The sequence below is a fragment of the Mastigoproctus giganteus genome, chromosome 4, assembly GCF_048544385.1.
Source record: "Mastigoproctus giganteus isolate SK-2022 chromosome 4, ASM4854438v1, whole genome shotgun sequence".
NCBI classification, from domain to species: Eukaryota; Metazoa; Arthropoda; class Arachnida; order Uropygi; family Thelyphonidae; genus Mastigoproctus; species Mastigoproctus giganteus.
Window position 1 is genome coordinate 59,755,745 of NC_143578.1, and position 14,585 is coordinate 59,770,329.

Genomic DNA, 14,585 nt, shown 5'->3' on the forward strand with positions numbered 1-14,585 from the left:
TTTGTAATTTTTCCTGTTCAGATTTTAATTTTTTATTTTCTTCTTTTCCTTTATTTAATTCTAACTGCAATTTATCCAAATGCTTTTGAGTACTAGAAATGGTTTCATATGATTTGGATAATTCTAACCTTAATTCTTTATTATCAGCATTAGTATTAAGAAGTTCATCCTCCATTTTCCTGAAATCTTCTTCAAGTACTTTGCGTGTTTTTTCCTGCTCAGACTTTAATTTCCGGTTTTCTTCTTTTAATTTATTAGCTTCAGTATGTGATTTCTCTAGTTCTTTTTGAGTTCCAGAAATATTTTCATATGATTTAGCCAATTCTAACCTAAGTTCCTTGTTATCTGCACTCACATTAAGAAGCTCTTCTTCTATTCTCTTAAAATTTTCACCAAGTGATATTTGTGATTTTTCTTGTTCAGATTTTAACTTTTTGTTCTCATCTTTTAATTTGCTAATTTCCTTCTGTGAATTATCTAGCTGTTTCTGTGTATCAGAAATTTTTTCATATGACTTTGATAATTCTAACCTAAGTTCTTTATTTTCTACATTTGTGTTAAGAAACTCATCTTCTATTTTTTGAAGTTCTTGCAATGTTTTTTGTAATTTATCTTGTTCAGATTTTAATTTCTTGTTTTCTTCCTTTGCTTTATTGAGTTCCACTTGTAACTTTTCCAGTTTTCTCTGAGTACTAGAGATGGTTTCATATGATTTGGATAGTTCTAATCGAAGTTCTTTATTATCTTCTCTAGTATTAAAAAGGTCATCTTCTATTTTCCTGAGATCTTCACTAAGTGATTTCTGTGATGTTTCTTGTTCAGATTTTAATTTCTTATTTTCTTCTTTTAGCTTCTTTAATTCAGCTTGTAACTTATCCAGATTGTTTTGGGTACTAGAAATTATTTCATATGATTTAGAAAGTTCTAATCGAAGTTCCTTATTCTCTGCACTTCTGTTAAAGAGTTCATCTTCTGCTCTCCTAAGATCTTCACTAAGTGATTTTTGCAATTTCTCCTGTTCAGATTTTAATTTCTTATTTTCTTCCCTTACTTTGCTAAGATGAGACTGTGTATCATCCAGCTGTCTTTCTAGAGTAGAAACAGTTTCATATGTTTTAGCTAATTCTAGCCTAAGTTCCTTATTCTCTGCACTTATATTAAGAAACTCACCTTCCATTTTTCTGAAGTCTTCACTAAGTGATCGTTGTGATTTTTCTTGCTCAGATTTCATCTTTTTATTTTGTTCTTTCATTTTTTCAAGTTCAATTTGAGAATTATTCAACTGTTGCTGAATATTTGAAATAGTTTCAGTTGCTTTTGAAAGTTCTAATGTAAGCTCTTTATTTTCTAAATCAGTTTTCTGAAGCTCATCCTCCAATTTATGAAGCTCTGCTTCTACCGTATATTGTGTTTTGGTTTGCTCAGATTTAAGCCTGTTGTTTTGGTCTTTAAGTTTATGAAGTTCGCTCTGTGATTCTGCTAACTGGAATTTTACTGATGAAATTGTTTCACAGGATTGGGAAAGTTCTGTTTGTAACTGCATTTTTTCTTCATTCATATTTTCTAGACGATCCTTTACCTTTCTGAGTTCTTCTCTTAAAGGTTTTTCTGATTGTTCATGTTCCAATCTCAACTTCTTGTTCTGTTCTTTTGCTTCACTCAATTGATTCTGGGACTCATCTAGCTGCTTACGAATGTAAGATGTAGTTTCACGAGCTTGTACAAGTTCTAACTGTAGCTCTTTCTTCTCTATATCTGATGTATAAAGTCTGTCATGTGCTCTTTTAAGTTCTCCTTCTACAAGCCCCTTTTCACTTACTTGTTCCGATCTCAGTTTTCTATTCTGTTCTCTCAGTTCAACCATTTCCTTTTCTGAGTTCTCTACCTTCTTTTGAAGACTTGTCACTGTTTCCAAGCACCTATTTAATTCCATTTGCAAATTTTTATTCTCTGAAGAAGAATCTTGCAACTGTTGTTTCAAATCATGGAGATCTCTTCTCATTCTTAAAAGTTCATGTTGGGAGTAATCTAATTCTGCTTTGGATTTCTGATGAAATTCTTCTGTCTTGTTGATAGCTTCTTTGCTATGACTCAATTCTATTTCATATTTGTGAACTGTTTTCTGTAACTCATCCTTTACAGTGACTGTCTTATGCAGATCCTGTTCTGTTCTTTCCAGTTTCTCCTGAAGGGTTTCTAGTTGTCTCTGCATTCTTTCCAATTCAGCATTAGAAGAATTAAGGTCTTTCTGACATTTGGAAATATATTGTTGAGAATCTTCTAATTCTTGTTTTTCCTTATCAATTTCCATATGTAAGCGACTATTCTCTGCCAGGGTCTTGTGCAATTCTGCCTCTGACTTGTTTAACAATGTTCTGAGTCGCTCTGCTTCATTCTTAGCTCGATAAAGATCAGTCTCTGACATAGACTGATTAGATTCTAAATTTTCGAGTTGTGAACGAGTCTGTGTCAATGAAGAATGCAATGTTCTAACTTCTCCTTCTAAGGAATTCATTTCTTCCTGAGCTCTTCTTAGTTCAACTTCTCTTTTTTCTAATCTTTCAAGCGTTCTTTCAAGGTCAAATTTTGCACGTTCTGCTTCCTGTTTCTGCCTTTCCTCAGCATTTATATATCTTTCTGCTTTCAACTGAGCCATTTCTAACTCATTTCTTAATTTTTCAATATCAGCCTGCTGTTGATGTTTCCCATCCTGTACAGTCTGTAGTTCTAATTTCAGAGATTCATATTTGTCTTTAAATTTTTCAATCTCAACATGTAATCTATCAGTTTCATCTTTATATCTGTCGTATTCTCTTTGTGAAACTCCTTTTTCTCTACACATTTTTTCTATTTCACTTTGTAATTTCTGTACTTCAAGATTAAATCTGTCTTTTTCTAAATTGGATTTTTCTAGGTCAGAAAGTGCTCTATCATATTTATCTTTGATCTTTTCCATATCAATTCTTAACCTATCCACTTCATTCTGTGATCTTTCTTGGGCTGTATGATGTTTTAATACCTGAGACTGATATCGCTCAATTTCAGTTTTTAAATTTTCAGTAGAAGTAAGAAGTTTATCTTTTTCATTCTGTGTTCTTCTTAATTCAGCCTGAGATTTATCTAGTTTTTCATATGCCTTTTCTAATTCATTCTGAAGTCTGGATAGCTCTTCTTGCGATTTTTCATGGCTTGTCTGTGTCTTTCCAACTTGTGCTTGTATTTTATCTATCTCAATGGACATTTTATCTACCTCTGATTGGAGTTTATCTCGATCCACTTGCATTTTTCTCAGTTCACTCTGTGATTTATCATACCTATCACGAACAACTTCTAATTCCATTTGACACCGATCAAGTTCTCCTTTAAGTTTTTCTTCAGATTCTTTTGTTTTGCTAAGATGTGTACTATTTCTAGCATAAAGATCACGTAAGTTTTCAATTTCTTCTTGGGAATTTTTTTGCTCTTCCTTAGCTTTACTAGACAGCATTTGTGTCTTTTCTAATTCTAAGGATAAGCGATCAATTTCTGCTTGTGCCTGATCTAATTTTGCTTGTAGTTTATACATTTCTGTATGTGACCTATCTGACTTTTCAATAACTTTTTCATATTCCATTCTAGATATTTCTTTCTCTTCTTGAGCTTTTTGTAACTGCAAATGAAGTTTTTCTACCTTTTCTTTTAATATTCTACTCTCAGTCTGAGAAACATCACATTCAGCATGATACTTCTCTAGTTGATTCTGGCTTTTTTCTAATCTATCTCTTACCACTTCAAATTCAGCTTGACTATTCTCTTTATCTTTTAGTGCTTTATTTAACTGTGCCTGTAATAAATCAGTCTTTTCCTGAAGTTTTTCCATCTCCATGTGACAAAGGTCCTTTTCCTTTTGCAACCTCTGTACTTGGGATTGAATACGATCACATTTTTCCTGCCACTTATCAACATCTAACTGTATAACTTCTTTCTCTTTTTGAAATTTCTGAACTTGACTTTGTGACTGAGTCAACTGAGCCTGAAAATTTTCAACTTCACTCTGGGCTCGTTCACGTTCTGCTTGGACTCTTCGAATTTCTATATTTGCTTTATTCAGTTTGTCTTGAATACGGTCGGCATCTAACTGTGCCTTATCTAAGGAAGCCTGAGTTTTGTCATGTTGTAACTGAGTTTTATTGAGCAGTGTTTGTACATGCTCAAGTTCATTTCTAAATTTATCTGCTTCTGCATGTGCAGAATCTCTTTCTGATTGTGAACGGGCAACAACAGCTTGAACACGATCATATTCTTCTTGTAAACTTTCTTTGTCTGCTTGTGAATTTTCTAATTTGGCTTTTAGTCTATATATCTCCCCCTGTGACCTTTCCACCTTTTCTTGCAACTGTTCTACCTCACCCCTGGCCCTATCCTGTTCTGCCTGATTCATTCTCAATTCTGCCTGAGCTCTACGCAATTCTGACTGCACCTTCTCCAATCTTTCTTGCAACCTATCTACTTCTTCCGATTGAAAGATATGAGATTTCCCTAATGAACTCTGAGACCTTTCTAATTCAGCCCGTAACCTTTCTGACTGTTCTCGCAAACGTTCATTGTCGAGTACAAGTCGAGAATAATCACTCCTACTCCTATCACATTCGCTTTGAATTTTATGTATTTCCCCCTGTGTTTTATCAAGTTCTGCCCTTGCTTGTCCTAATTCTGACTGTGAATTTTCTAACTTTCCTTCTATCCTATCTTTCTCAGCAGCAGCTTTTTCTAATCTCACCTGTAACTTTTCCATTTCACTTTCTACGGAATGCATCTTCATTTTATATTCAGCAATTTCCCGTTCACGGAGTTCTCTTTCTTCATTTCTTTCTTGTTCTGCACGATCCCTCTGCTCTCGTATTTGCACAATTTGTTTCTCTTTGTCTCCAATTGCCTCTTCCAAACTTGATAGAGCACCTTCAGAAGATGAGTGATGTGCTTGCATGGCAGTTAACCTTGCCCGAGCCATATCCACCTGATTGTCCTTTTCTTTTAATAAGTCCTCCAGGTTTTCAATCTAAGTAAAAAAATAAATAAATAATAAAAAAACAGTGTATATTACATGATGACTAATTTGAAAATATAATATATATTTTTACCATGTGTTATTATCATTTTACCCAGTATACAAAATCACCGAAAAAAGTAAGCTGTTTTCAGGTTAATGAAACTGTTGTAAGTATTGGTCTTAAAAAACAAATTTATTTACAAGTATTTGTACTTTACATTTTTATTTCATATAATATAGCAACTATGGCAGTGCTGCAGCTATAGAAAATTTGTTCCACTAAAAAAATAAATCATGGGACCATGAGTTATTTTTGAGCATGGGACGAAATGAAAATTTTTAAAAATTCAGATATCTTTCTTGGTTTTGGACTCTACTTACTGCAACTGCAGTGGCACAGTTATATTCCCAAACAATGGTCAAAATAACATAAGAACATGGGTTAAATTTAATAATTTATGATCACACTGTTTTGAAAGGTACTATAAGTTACAAGCTGGGCAGACAATATAGTTAAAGTAATGAGTGCTGTTATAAATTTACAGAATATTTTTTATTACTATATTTCTGGTCTTAAGCTTCATTAAATAATTATTATATCATGCTAAACTGATTTAAAATAATACTGATAATCTTAATAGCATCAATGAAACTACCATAAAATACGATACTCCCTCACAGCCTTGAGGCTAAAGGTTTACATTATTTTACATTTATTTTATATTTATTGTCTAATATTATCCACCTTAATTTTTAGAGCCAAAAAATTTTCCCTTTAAATGGCACCATGTATAATGTTTAAACTGCTTAAACAGCTTCCTTGGGAATCACTGTTAAATACAGTGCTATTCTGTTGGTATTTATCTTGCATACAAGCATTATACTGGTGTTATGACATGACAAATATGATTGCAGATAAAGAAAATTAACATATAAACTCTAAAAAGCACAAAAACACAGTGGCTAACACGAGGCTCAGTAAGTGTGCTGAATGTGAGTATGTGACCGCTCTGTATGAATACTGACTGGTGTGCATGACATAAACAAACAGAGTTATACTTGGACATTGGTATTTACTAAGAGAAGTTTACCTCAATATGATAAGTAAAATACTTCTGTATGATACTCTCCAGAAATTAAAACGAATATAACATTACAGTAAAAAATAAATTGAAAACAATTAAAAAAATCGAAAATATTACATTACATTAAAAAATAAATTGAAAACAATTAAAAAATCAATTGCACACAATTAAAACTCAAATGAACACAATTAAAACTGAAATGAACACAATTAAAAACAATCAAACGTAATAAAAATTAATTAAAAGAATTTAACGTCAATTTTGAAAAATGATTTTTCTTCCTGAGGCTGACAATGCTTTTCGACCGTATGTCGTGATCACAGGAATAAAAATTACGGTATGTGTGAGCATGAATCTTAAATAGGGATTATTTGTCTTCGTGCATGCACGTGAAAGACCACAAATCGAAGATTAGATATGGATGGAGAACATTAACAGAATTCTCATGTAATTTAATTTCAACAGTTTCTGCAATTAACAGTTTCATATAATTGCAGAAACTGTCAAAATTAAATGCACATGTGTGAAGACAAATAATCCCTATTTAAGATTCATGCTCACACATATCCTGTAATTTTCATTCCTGTGTTCATGAGATACGGTTGAAAAGCATTGTCAGCTTCAGGAAGGAAAATAGTTTTGCAAAATTTGATGTTAAATTCTTTTAATTAATTTTTATTGCATTCAATCGTTTTTAATTGTGTTCAATTGAGTTATAATTTTTAATGTAATGTAATACTTTCGATTTTTTAATTGTTTTTGATTTACTTTTTACTGTAATGTTATATTTGTTTTAATTTCTGGAGAGTATCATATGGAAGTGTTCTACATATCATACTGAAGTAAACTTCTCTTATTCTTTTACAAATAATGAAATCAACATAGAATATATTGGGCATCACAGCTCTGGTTTATATTATCAAATTGGTATTTACTGCATGATTTTATTTTTTAACTCTTATTATTATTTATGTAGTGTATTAACATCTAAGGCAATACTGTATTAAGCTGTGTGTATTATGCCTGTACAAGCATAAATTCACAGACTGATATATATATATGTTGCATGGGCTGAAAAACCTAGAATAACATAAGAAAAACCCTATTCTCTCCACCTGAGATTTGGCCAGCTGCAGCTGTGACTGAAAAGGATTTAAGAATTCCTCTGGCCTCTAACAAGGCTTGAATCCAGATCTCTCCAAATGAGTGACAAGTAAAATCATGAAACTGCAATGGGAACTTATTTTTTTAGCATAACTCATTTATTACACATTATACTTTACTTTCTTGGTTAATATTTGATTTAATTTGATATTTTTTCCCTAGAGTATCATACAAATTGTTGCAGTGCAAAGCAGTATAATATGAGGTACCACTGTACTGTATATATATTAGAAAACATGTTTCACTTAACATAACTAAGCACATTTCTACATTAAGTGAGGCATACAAGTTTATTCTGTGAGTACATTTGTGCTCAATTTTGTAAATTTAACTGGAATAGCTTCCTTCAAGCCTGCTATAAGACCAAGGAAACAACTAGTTTCTTTGGCCTTAAAATCTTACTACATATGATATAGTATAATTTTAAGATAAAAAAGCATCTTCTACACACTAGAAAATATGGTAACATGCACAACATAGTTAAAGGATATTACTAACTACAAATCATTGAAATTCTTTGTATTAATCTTCTAATGATCCTTGACAGTATAGTATAATAAATCTGCAGCCATTGTCAATCTACTGCAGGATGGAGGCCTTCTCAGCAAGTCATGTTGCAGGAGTGAATCTGCCACCCTGGTTCAGTGGGTTGGCAGATCAACTGTATTTAGCAGTCAGGGAACTGAATCCTGATCTACTCAAAGAGCATGCCCTATTGCACTCCTGCTCCTTACCACTCAGTTATGGAGGCCATCATATTATATATATTAAAATATATATTATAATAATATATTTTTACATATAATATATATATTATAATAATATATTTACTAGGGGGCTTTCCCTCTGTGTGTGTAAGGAGCAGGAGTGCAATAGGGCATGCTCTTTGAGTATGAGTAGACCAGGGTTCAGTTCCCTGACTGCTAAATACAGTTGATCTGCCAACCCACTGAACCAGGTTGGCAGAGTTACCAAGTACTGCACTATCCCGAATAAGTAACACTTCACTAATAGAGAAGACTATTGTTATTTATTCTCAGTGCGGACCACCATCCAGATGGACAGTTTCAAAGCTAGTTGGCTTTTTCATCAGTGGGTGCCTTTCACACTACGATTCTAGTTTTTCTTTAAGTGTATCTACACTGATATTATATAGATATAGAGTCTTAAAATATTATGCCTTGTTGCATTTAGTTTATTTAAATAAATACGTTACATAAGGAAATCAAGAATGGTACTGCGTGGTCATGTTAGATAAACATAGCATGTGACCATGCTTAAAGAGAAGCTTGTTTTACCACAGTAAAACAAGCTTCTGTATTTTTGTATTTGTTACATATTACATGTAATCTGCATCCCTCTTTTCCCATTGGCTGAATAAATATCATTAGGAGGAAAATTATTTTAATGTATAGAAGATATAATACTAATAATTTAATAATACTAATTAAAACAAAAAAGATTACATAAAATCAAGAACTTTTGTTTATTCAAAACTGAAATAATCCTATAAATTTCTTATTTAGACGGTTTGGAACACAGGTAAATTAGCTTCATGTACAAGGTAGTCCAAAAGTTGCATTCCATGTGAAAGTGAATTTTATAAGGAGCATCCCATAAGATTCTAAATTATTACAAAAACAATGTTTTTACTAAAATAATGTTTTTTACTGAACTATTTCAGATAATTTTTGTTTTTTACCTGATGCAGCAAAAGCATCTCTTTATTAACACAAGAAGTGAAAGAGGACAGTCAAATTTAAGCAAGGAAGAGAAGGTGCAAATAAAAATGAAATGTTTTAAAATAAGCATCAATGGCTTAAGGCACATCAAGGCTTCATTAATTCACTGAATAGAAGTGCCATCAGATTTCATGGAGAAAAATTTGAACATTTATTAAGATCTGTCTTTGTATTAATTAAAATAGCTATAGGTCTGACTTTTGGACTACCCTGTATCATACCTATCTGCTTGACTTAGTTCTTCATTTAATCTGCTCTTCTTTTGGTTTTGTTTGTGCAGTGGATATAGCATTTTGAATTATCATAATGATGGAATTGGGCACCATCCTGATTATATTGAGTACCCACTGGCAAGGCCACTCCACAGATGGTGTTTTGAACATGTTACTACTCCATTATTTTCAGCTTTCAATAGAGTTGAAATTTCAAAGCTTACTGAAGTAAAGGGTTAAGCACGCAAAATTATGAGAAATCTTCGGCTAAGAGTACAAAGAACAAGATGGAATTCTTTGCTTATATAACCACTAAATGGAAAGGAAAGAAATGACTCCTATTAGCTTGCTTGGTATCAACAGCAGGTTCTCAGGAGTTTTTTAAAAGTTTCTTAAATGTTTGCACTTCTCCTGTGGATTGGAGAAGTGCAAACGTTTAAGAAGACATTGTGCTTTTTGAAAGGGTCCAAAGATGGGTAACTCGCCTGGTGAGGGTGGTAAAAAAAAGGCGTCCATATGAGGAAAGACTTTGAATATGTGGGTTGCAGAGCTTGGAAACTAGGCACCTTAGAGGAGACTTGATTGAAGTGTTTAAGGCTCTGAGAGGCATAAGTAAAATGAATGAGGATGAAATTTTCACAGTTATAAATGATTCTAGAACTAGGGGCCATAATTTCAAATTACAGAGGGAGATGTTTAGGCTGGATTGCAGGAAGTTTTATTTTAGCCAGCGAGTTATAAATTAGCAATGGCCACATGGTGCAAGAAAGCCTATGGCTTCCTTGCACCATGTGGCCATTGCTAATACTAATACTATTGCTAATACTAATATCACAATCCATAAAAACAGCTCTAACAGTGCAGTAAATGGCTATAGCCTAGTCAATCTGACTTCGGCGGTAGAGAAAATTATGGAACTGATGATTCAGAATTCAACACAAGGAAATTTTTAAAACTTCAGGCTAAGCACTGAGATATGGAAGGATATCTCAGTGCTTAGCCTGAACAGTCTTAGATGTGCCTTGTTCACCAGTTTCCAGTCTCATATACCTTTTAGCAATAGTCCTAGACAGATATCCAGTAAGAGCAGTAGTCTGCAAAAGCATACCAATTGCTGAACACCAAAAATTTAATATGTATTTTCAAGGTATGAAAGATATACAAAATATTTTCAAGATATGAAGGAAAATTTCTTCACAACTTGGAATTACATTCACATGTATAGCCAAGGGTCTTCTTTCATCAAGCAGTGTGTGACTTGTATGACTCCTGCCCTGTGTTAATGCATGTGCATATTATGACAGAGGTTTCTAATATTTTGGTCTGCATGTGATTGCCGTTACATATGCTTTGCTTCCACACCACAGAATGATATGCAGCATAAAACATACACGACAAAACAAAGTGTTCCCTGCTAAGAATTTGAAACCTGTTCACATGTTTAAGCAAACTTGCAAAAAACAGGTTTCCATTTGACATTATATGGTGGTTCTTAAATTATCTAAACATAATTTCTTTAACTAAAGATCATTTTTCTATAGCTAAAAGTTATACTTAATACATCACAAAAAACATGTATCTATTTGCATAATGTTTTCTGCTGTTCAATTTTGTAATCATAATAAATTTGAACACTGCTAATATAATCAGTTAAAAACATTAAGCAATATTATACTAAATACTGAAGACCAATTAATTAACTTGGATAAATAACACCCATCTTATTCCTATAAGAAATAGTTTTTTGAGGATGTGTTAAGAATCACAATTTAGTACCACAGTATGTGTAACAAAATATCCACTAATTCTTTTTTGTTTCATTCTTAATTTTTATCATGATTCTGATTTCCTTTAATATTATCATTATATACAAATATTTGACTACATTTCTATGAATAATCTTTCTGCTTTCATATTTTGCATGTTGTGATAATGACTACATATCAAGTGCATGACACTTGTTCTGTTCTTCATTCTTAAAGAGAAACTTCCTGGAGTTTAAACTGACTTATAGGAATAAGAAACAGTGTATAGCATCCCTTCAAAACAAGCAAAAATCAAATTTACAACCTTCCTCTGAAGCACATTTATCTTTCTGTCTTTGATATCCATATGATCCCTGAGTTCTTGCACTTCCTGTGTGAGTCTATTTCGATCTTGTGTAGATGTCATTGTTTGTTGAGTCTTTTTTTCTATTAATTTATTTTTTTCTTCAAGTCGCTGCCGCAGCTCCTCCACCTAGTAATATCAACAATTTTGATACAATTAATCAAAATTTAATACCTCCTTAACTACTAACAATAAAATAAATTTTCCAGTGTTTCTTACCCAGGGCAAAAAAAAAAATACTTATTCAAAAAGTTTCTTAAGTTTCACAAAGCAGCTATCAGTTTTATATAGTATGTAGAATGAAACTCAGTGAATAATTTCTTTAAAGAATATTTACTTTTATTTTCATGTTTCTAATAAACTTAGTGACAAAAAAAAAGTAAAATAATCATCACTGTAAATATTAAAATGTATTTTTATGATAATTTGATTAAATAATCAGAGATGACAGATGACAAATACTGGTTAACTGTATTTAAAATGGCCAAATTAAACAATTAAACTTTTGTTATGAAAATATCATCATATACAGTAAAAAAAAACAAAAAAAAACCCCATTCAAATTTTCACTTTATTTTCTTCAAATGCCCAAAACTGCATTTGTGATGCCATAGATACTGTTTATAAATCAGAGTATTAACAGTTCATAAAATATATTATAACTGTCAGAAAACTTGGCACAAACTATGAGGTCTTTTGGACCTTCCCCTGCAAGATAACACAGAGCAACTATAGCTAACTGTAGGTGCACAGGTAGCAACATTTTCTACAAGAACAACTTATATATGCAGAACTAATGAAAAATCATGGACTCATCATAAATTTCCTCATAAATGTGCTGTGCTTGAAGAACAGCATGTTACCAAAAGTACTGAAATATTTAAAATTATAAATGAAGCTGAAGCTACAGAAAGGTAGAGGTGTTAGTTGTAACATATCATGCAAAACAAGTGCAGAAAATTCTGAATATGGAAGGCAGTGTGGAAGGGCCAGATAATTCTGCCTAAATGCATAACAGATTTTGGAACTTCCAAAAAAACATTCTGAGATCTTCACATCTCAAACATCATATGCAAGCGAACCATCCCAGTTGTGAAACAGAGTAGTGAAAGTCTGGTATGTTTGGCCTGCTTTTCATGGGGCAGTGGCATTCATAGATAGCACATTACAAAAAGAATGCCAGTTTGACTCCTTGATAATGTCCTTCTTCACTATAAAAACAAATATGATTATGTCTCCAAGACCACTGTAGAAAAGACTCTAAATATAGCACAAAACTAATACAAATATTTGACTACATTTCTAATGCAAATATATGCTAAAATTAAAGTTATACTTGGCAAGGTGCAATTCTGCTACCATAACAATCAAGATTATATAAAATCATAAAAACAAGAAGTAGACAAAACAATGCTCACCATCACTGATTCAAATGCACAACTTCCCACCCAAGGAGATGCCCTCACACCAACCAAGGTGTGAGTATTGCTTAAATAATAAAAAAATTAAATAAAGCCAGGGAACTCTAAAGCACCACCTCTTTAAGTGGATATCAGTGCTTTTGAACTCTGAAAATTATTTTATTTTGGTCACTCACCACTATCCAGCCAAATGTAAATGGATGTTGCTATACAATTTAAACACAAAAGAAAATAACAAACAAAATAAACTCAAAAGCATAACATATGCCATGACTACTGCCTGCATAGATTAAATTTCTAGGTGGTAGATGGCGCTCATCAATGGGTGCAATACCACCACTTTGCTTAGTAGAGGCTTGAAGTGGTGGAACCGATGTTTAGTCTCCAGAGCAAAGCTCTGGCAACCCTCCCATCTTTTCCATTATGCAGTATGATTGATGTCTTTTGAGGTTATGATGAACATCATGGCGAGATGCAATCTTCCTTACATTTTAAGAGTGCAGCTCTAAAATGATGTTCACAGGCCGGCTGCTAGCTAGTCGACTGGACTGGACCGAACCTATTGGTAACTCTCTAGGAGGCTTTTGGATCAGCTAGCATATAATCTTGCTGCCTCTACTGTGCCAGATAGTGGCTGAAGACAGAATGTTCTGCTCACCTCATGAATACCTCATGCAATGTCAAACTAATATAACAAACTTATCTGCAAAAGATCTAAACCCCCCAAACACGTCCTCATTCATTCACAAATACACGTGGTCTCAGTTCTAATCTCAAACTCAATGATGTCTATTTCCACTTACAGTCTGCCAAACCCCATGTACTTTTTTTGACTGAATCTCAGTTATCGGTTGATTCAACTGCTGCTCATCTTAGTTGCCCAAATTATTCGCTATATGATTCCTTTCTCTTCAAAGATGGTACCTGTGCATATGTCCATTCTGATATTCCCTGTCAGTGACTTAGTAATTTGGAATCTCCTCTTTTCAATCTTCTCTGGCTTAAAATCTCTCTACCACATTCTGTCAAATTCATCTGTTGCCTTTATTCTCCAAACTCCACTAATCACTTGGAACTCTTTGACTTCCTCATTTTGAAGCTTGATTTCTCCAGTCCAACTTTCCTAACAGTGAGATAATTTTCCTTGGTGATTTTAATGTTCACAACTCCAGCTGGTCGAGATGTTGAAGCTTTTGCAATTACTAATGATTTTGTACAGATTGTTCATTTACCTAACATAATATCAGACAATCCTAACCACACACAGCCAACATGCTTTATTTTTTTCTCACAAACAATCCTTCTAAGTAATCAGTCAAGGTGAGTGCTCCTCTAGGCACCTCATATCACAACTTGGTGATGATCTCTTCTCCAAGGGAGCCTTTTTCTCGTGGCCATTCTCAACCTCATGTTGTTTGTCATTACAAGAATGCATGTTGTGATAAAGAAATCTCACAGATCATCCCATTTTGGGATGATCTGTGAGATTTCTTTTCTCCTTTTCCTTGGTCGGATTACTGTTTCAAATCTTCTGATGTCAATGTTTGGTCAGATTGCATCAGTGAAATTATTCTTGCAGGGATGAAATCCTCCATTTCACCTTAAAATCTCATCCTTTATCTAAACCTCGGTTTTCCAGTAAATATGTTAAGGCTGTTCAAGATAAGAATGTTGCATGCTGCAACTGGCTTGTATTCAAATCTCCAAGTTCATTTTCTATCTACACTAAAGCTTGCAACAATTGTAAAGCAGTTATTAATCAGTCCAAACTAGATTTTGAACAGGCTAAGAGTAGAAAACTTGCTTCTTGTCCAAATGGTAGT

General features: G+C 33.1%; 1 protein-coding gene across 1 annotated transcript in view; it reads right to left on the reverse strand.

The window, feature by feature from the left end:
- Positions 1-14,585, reverse strand: part of LOC150086760 (uncharacterized) — a 429,070-nt gene that overhangs the window by 174,461 nt on the left and 240,024 nt on the right. Inside the window, exons 6-7 of the mRNA XM_090372247.1 lie at positions 11,303-11,470; positions 94-5,038 (exon numbers count right to left, since the gene is read on the reverse strand). Coding sequence (XP_090228373.1) covers positions 94-5,038; positions 11,303-11,470 — 5,113 coding nt within the window. The remainder of the gene's footprint in view (positions 1-93; positions 5,039-11,302; positions 11,471-14,585) is intronic.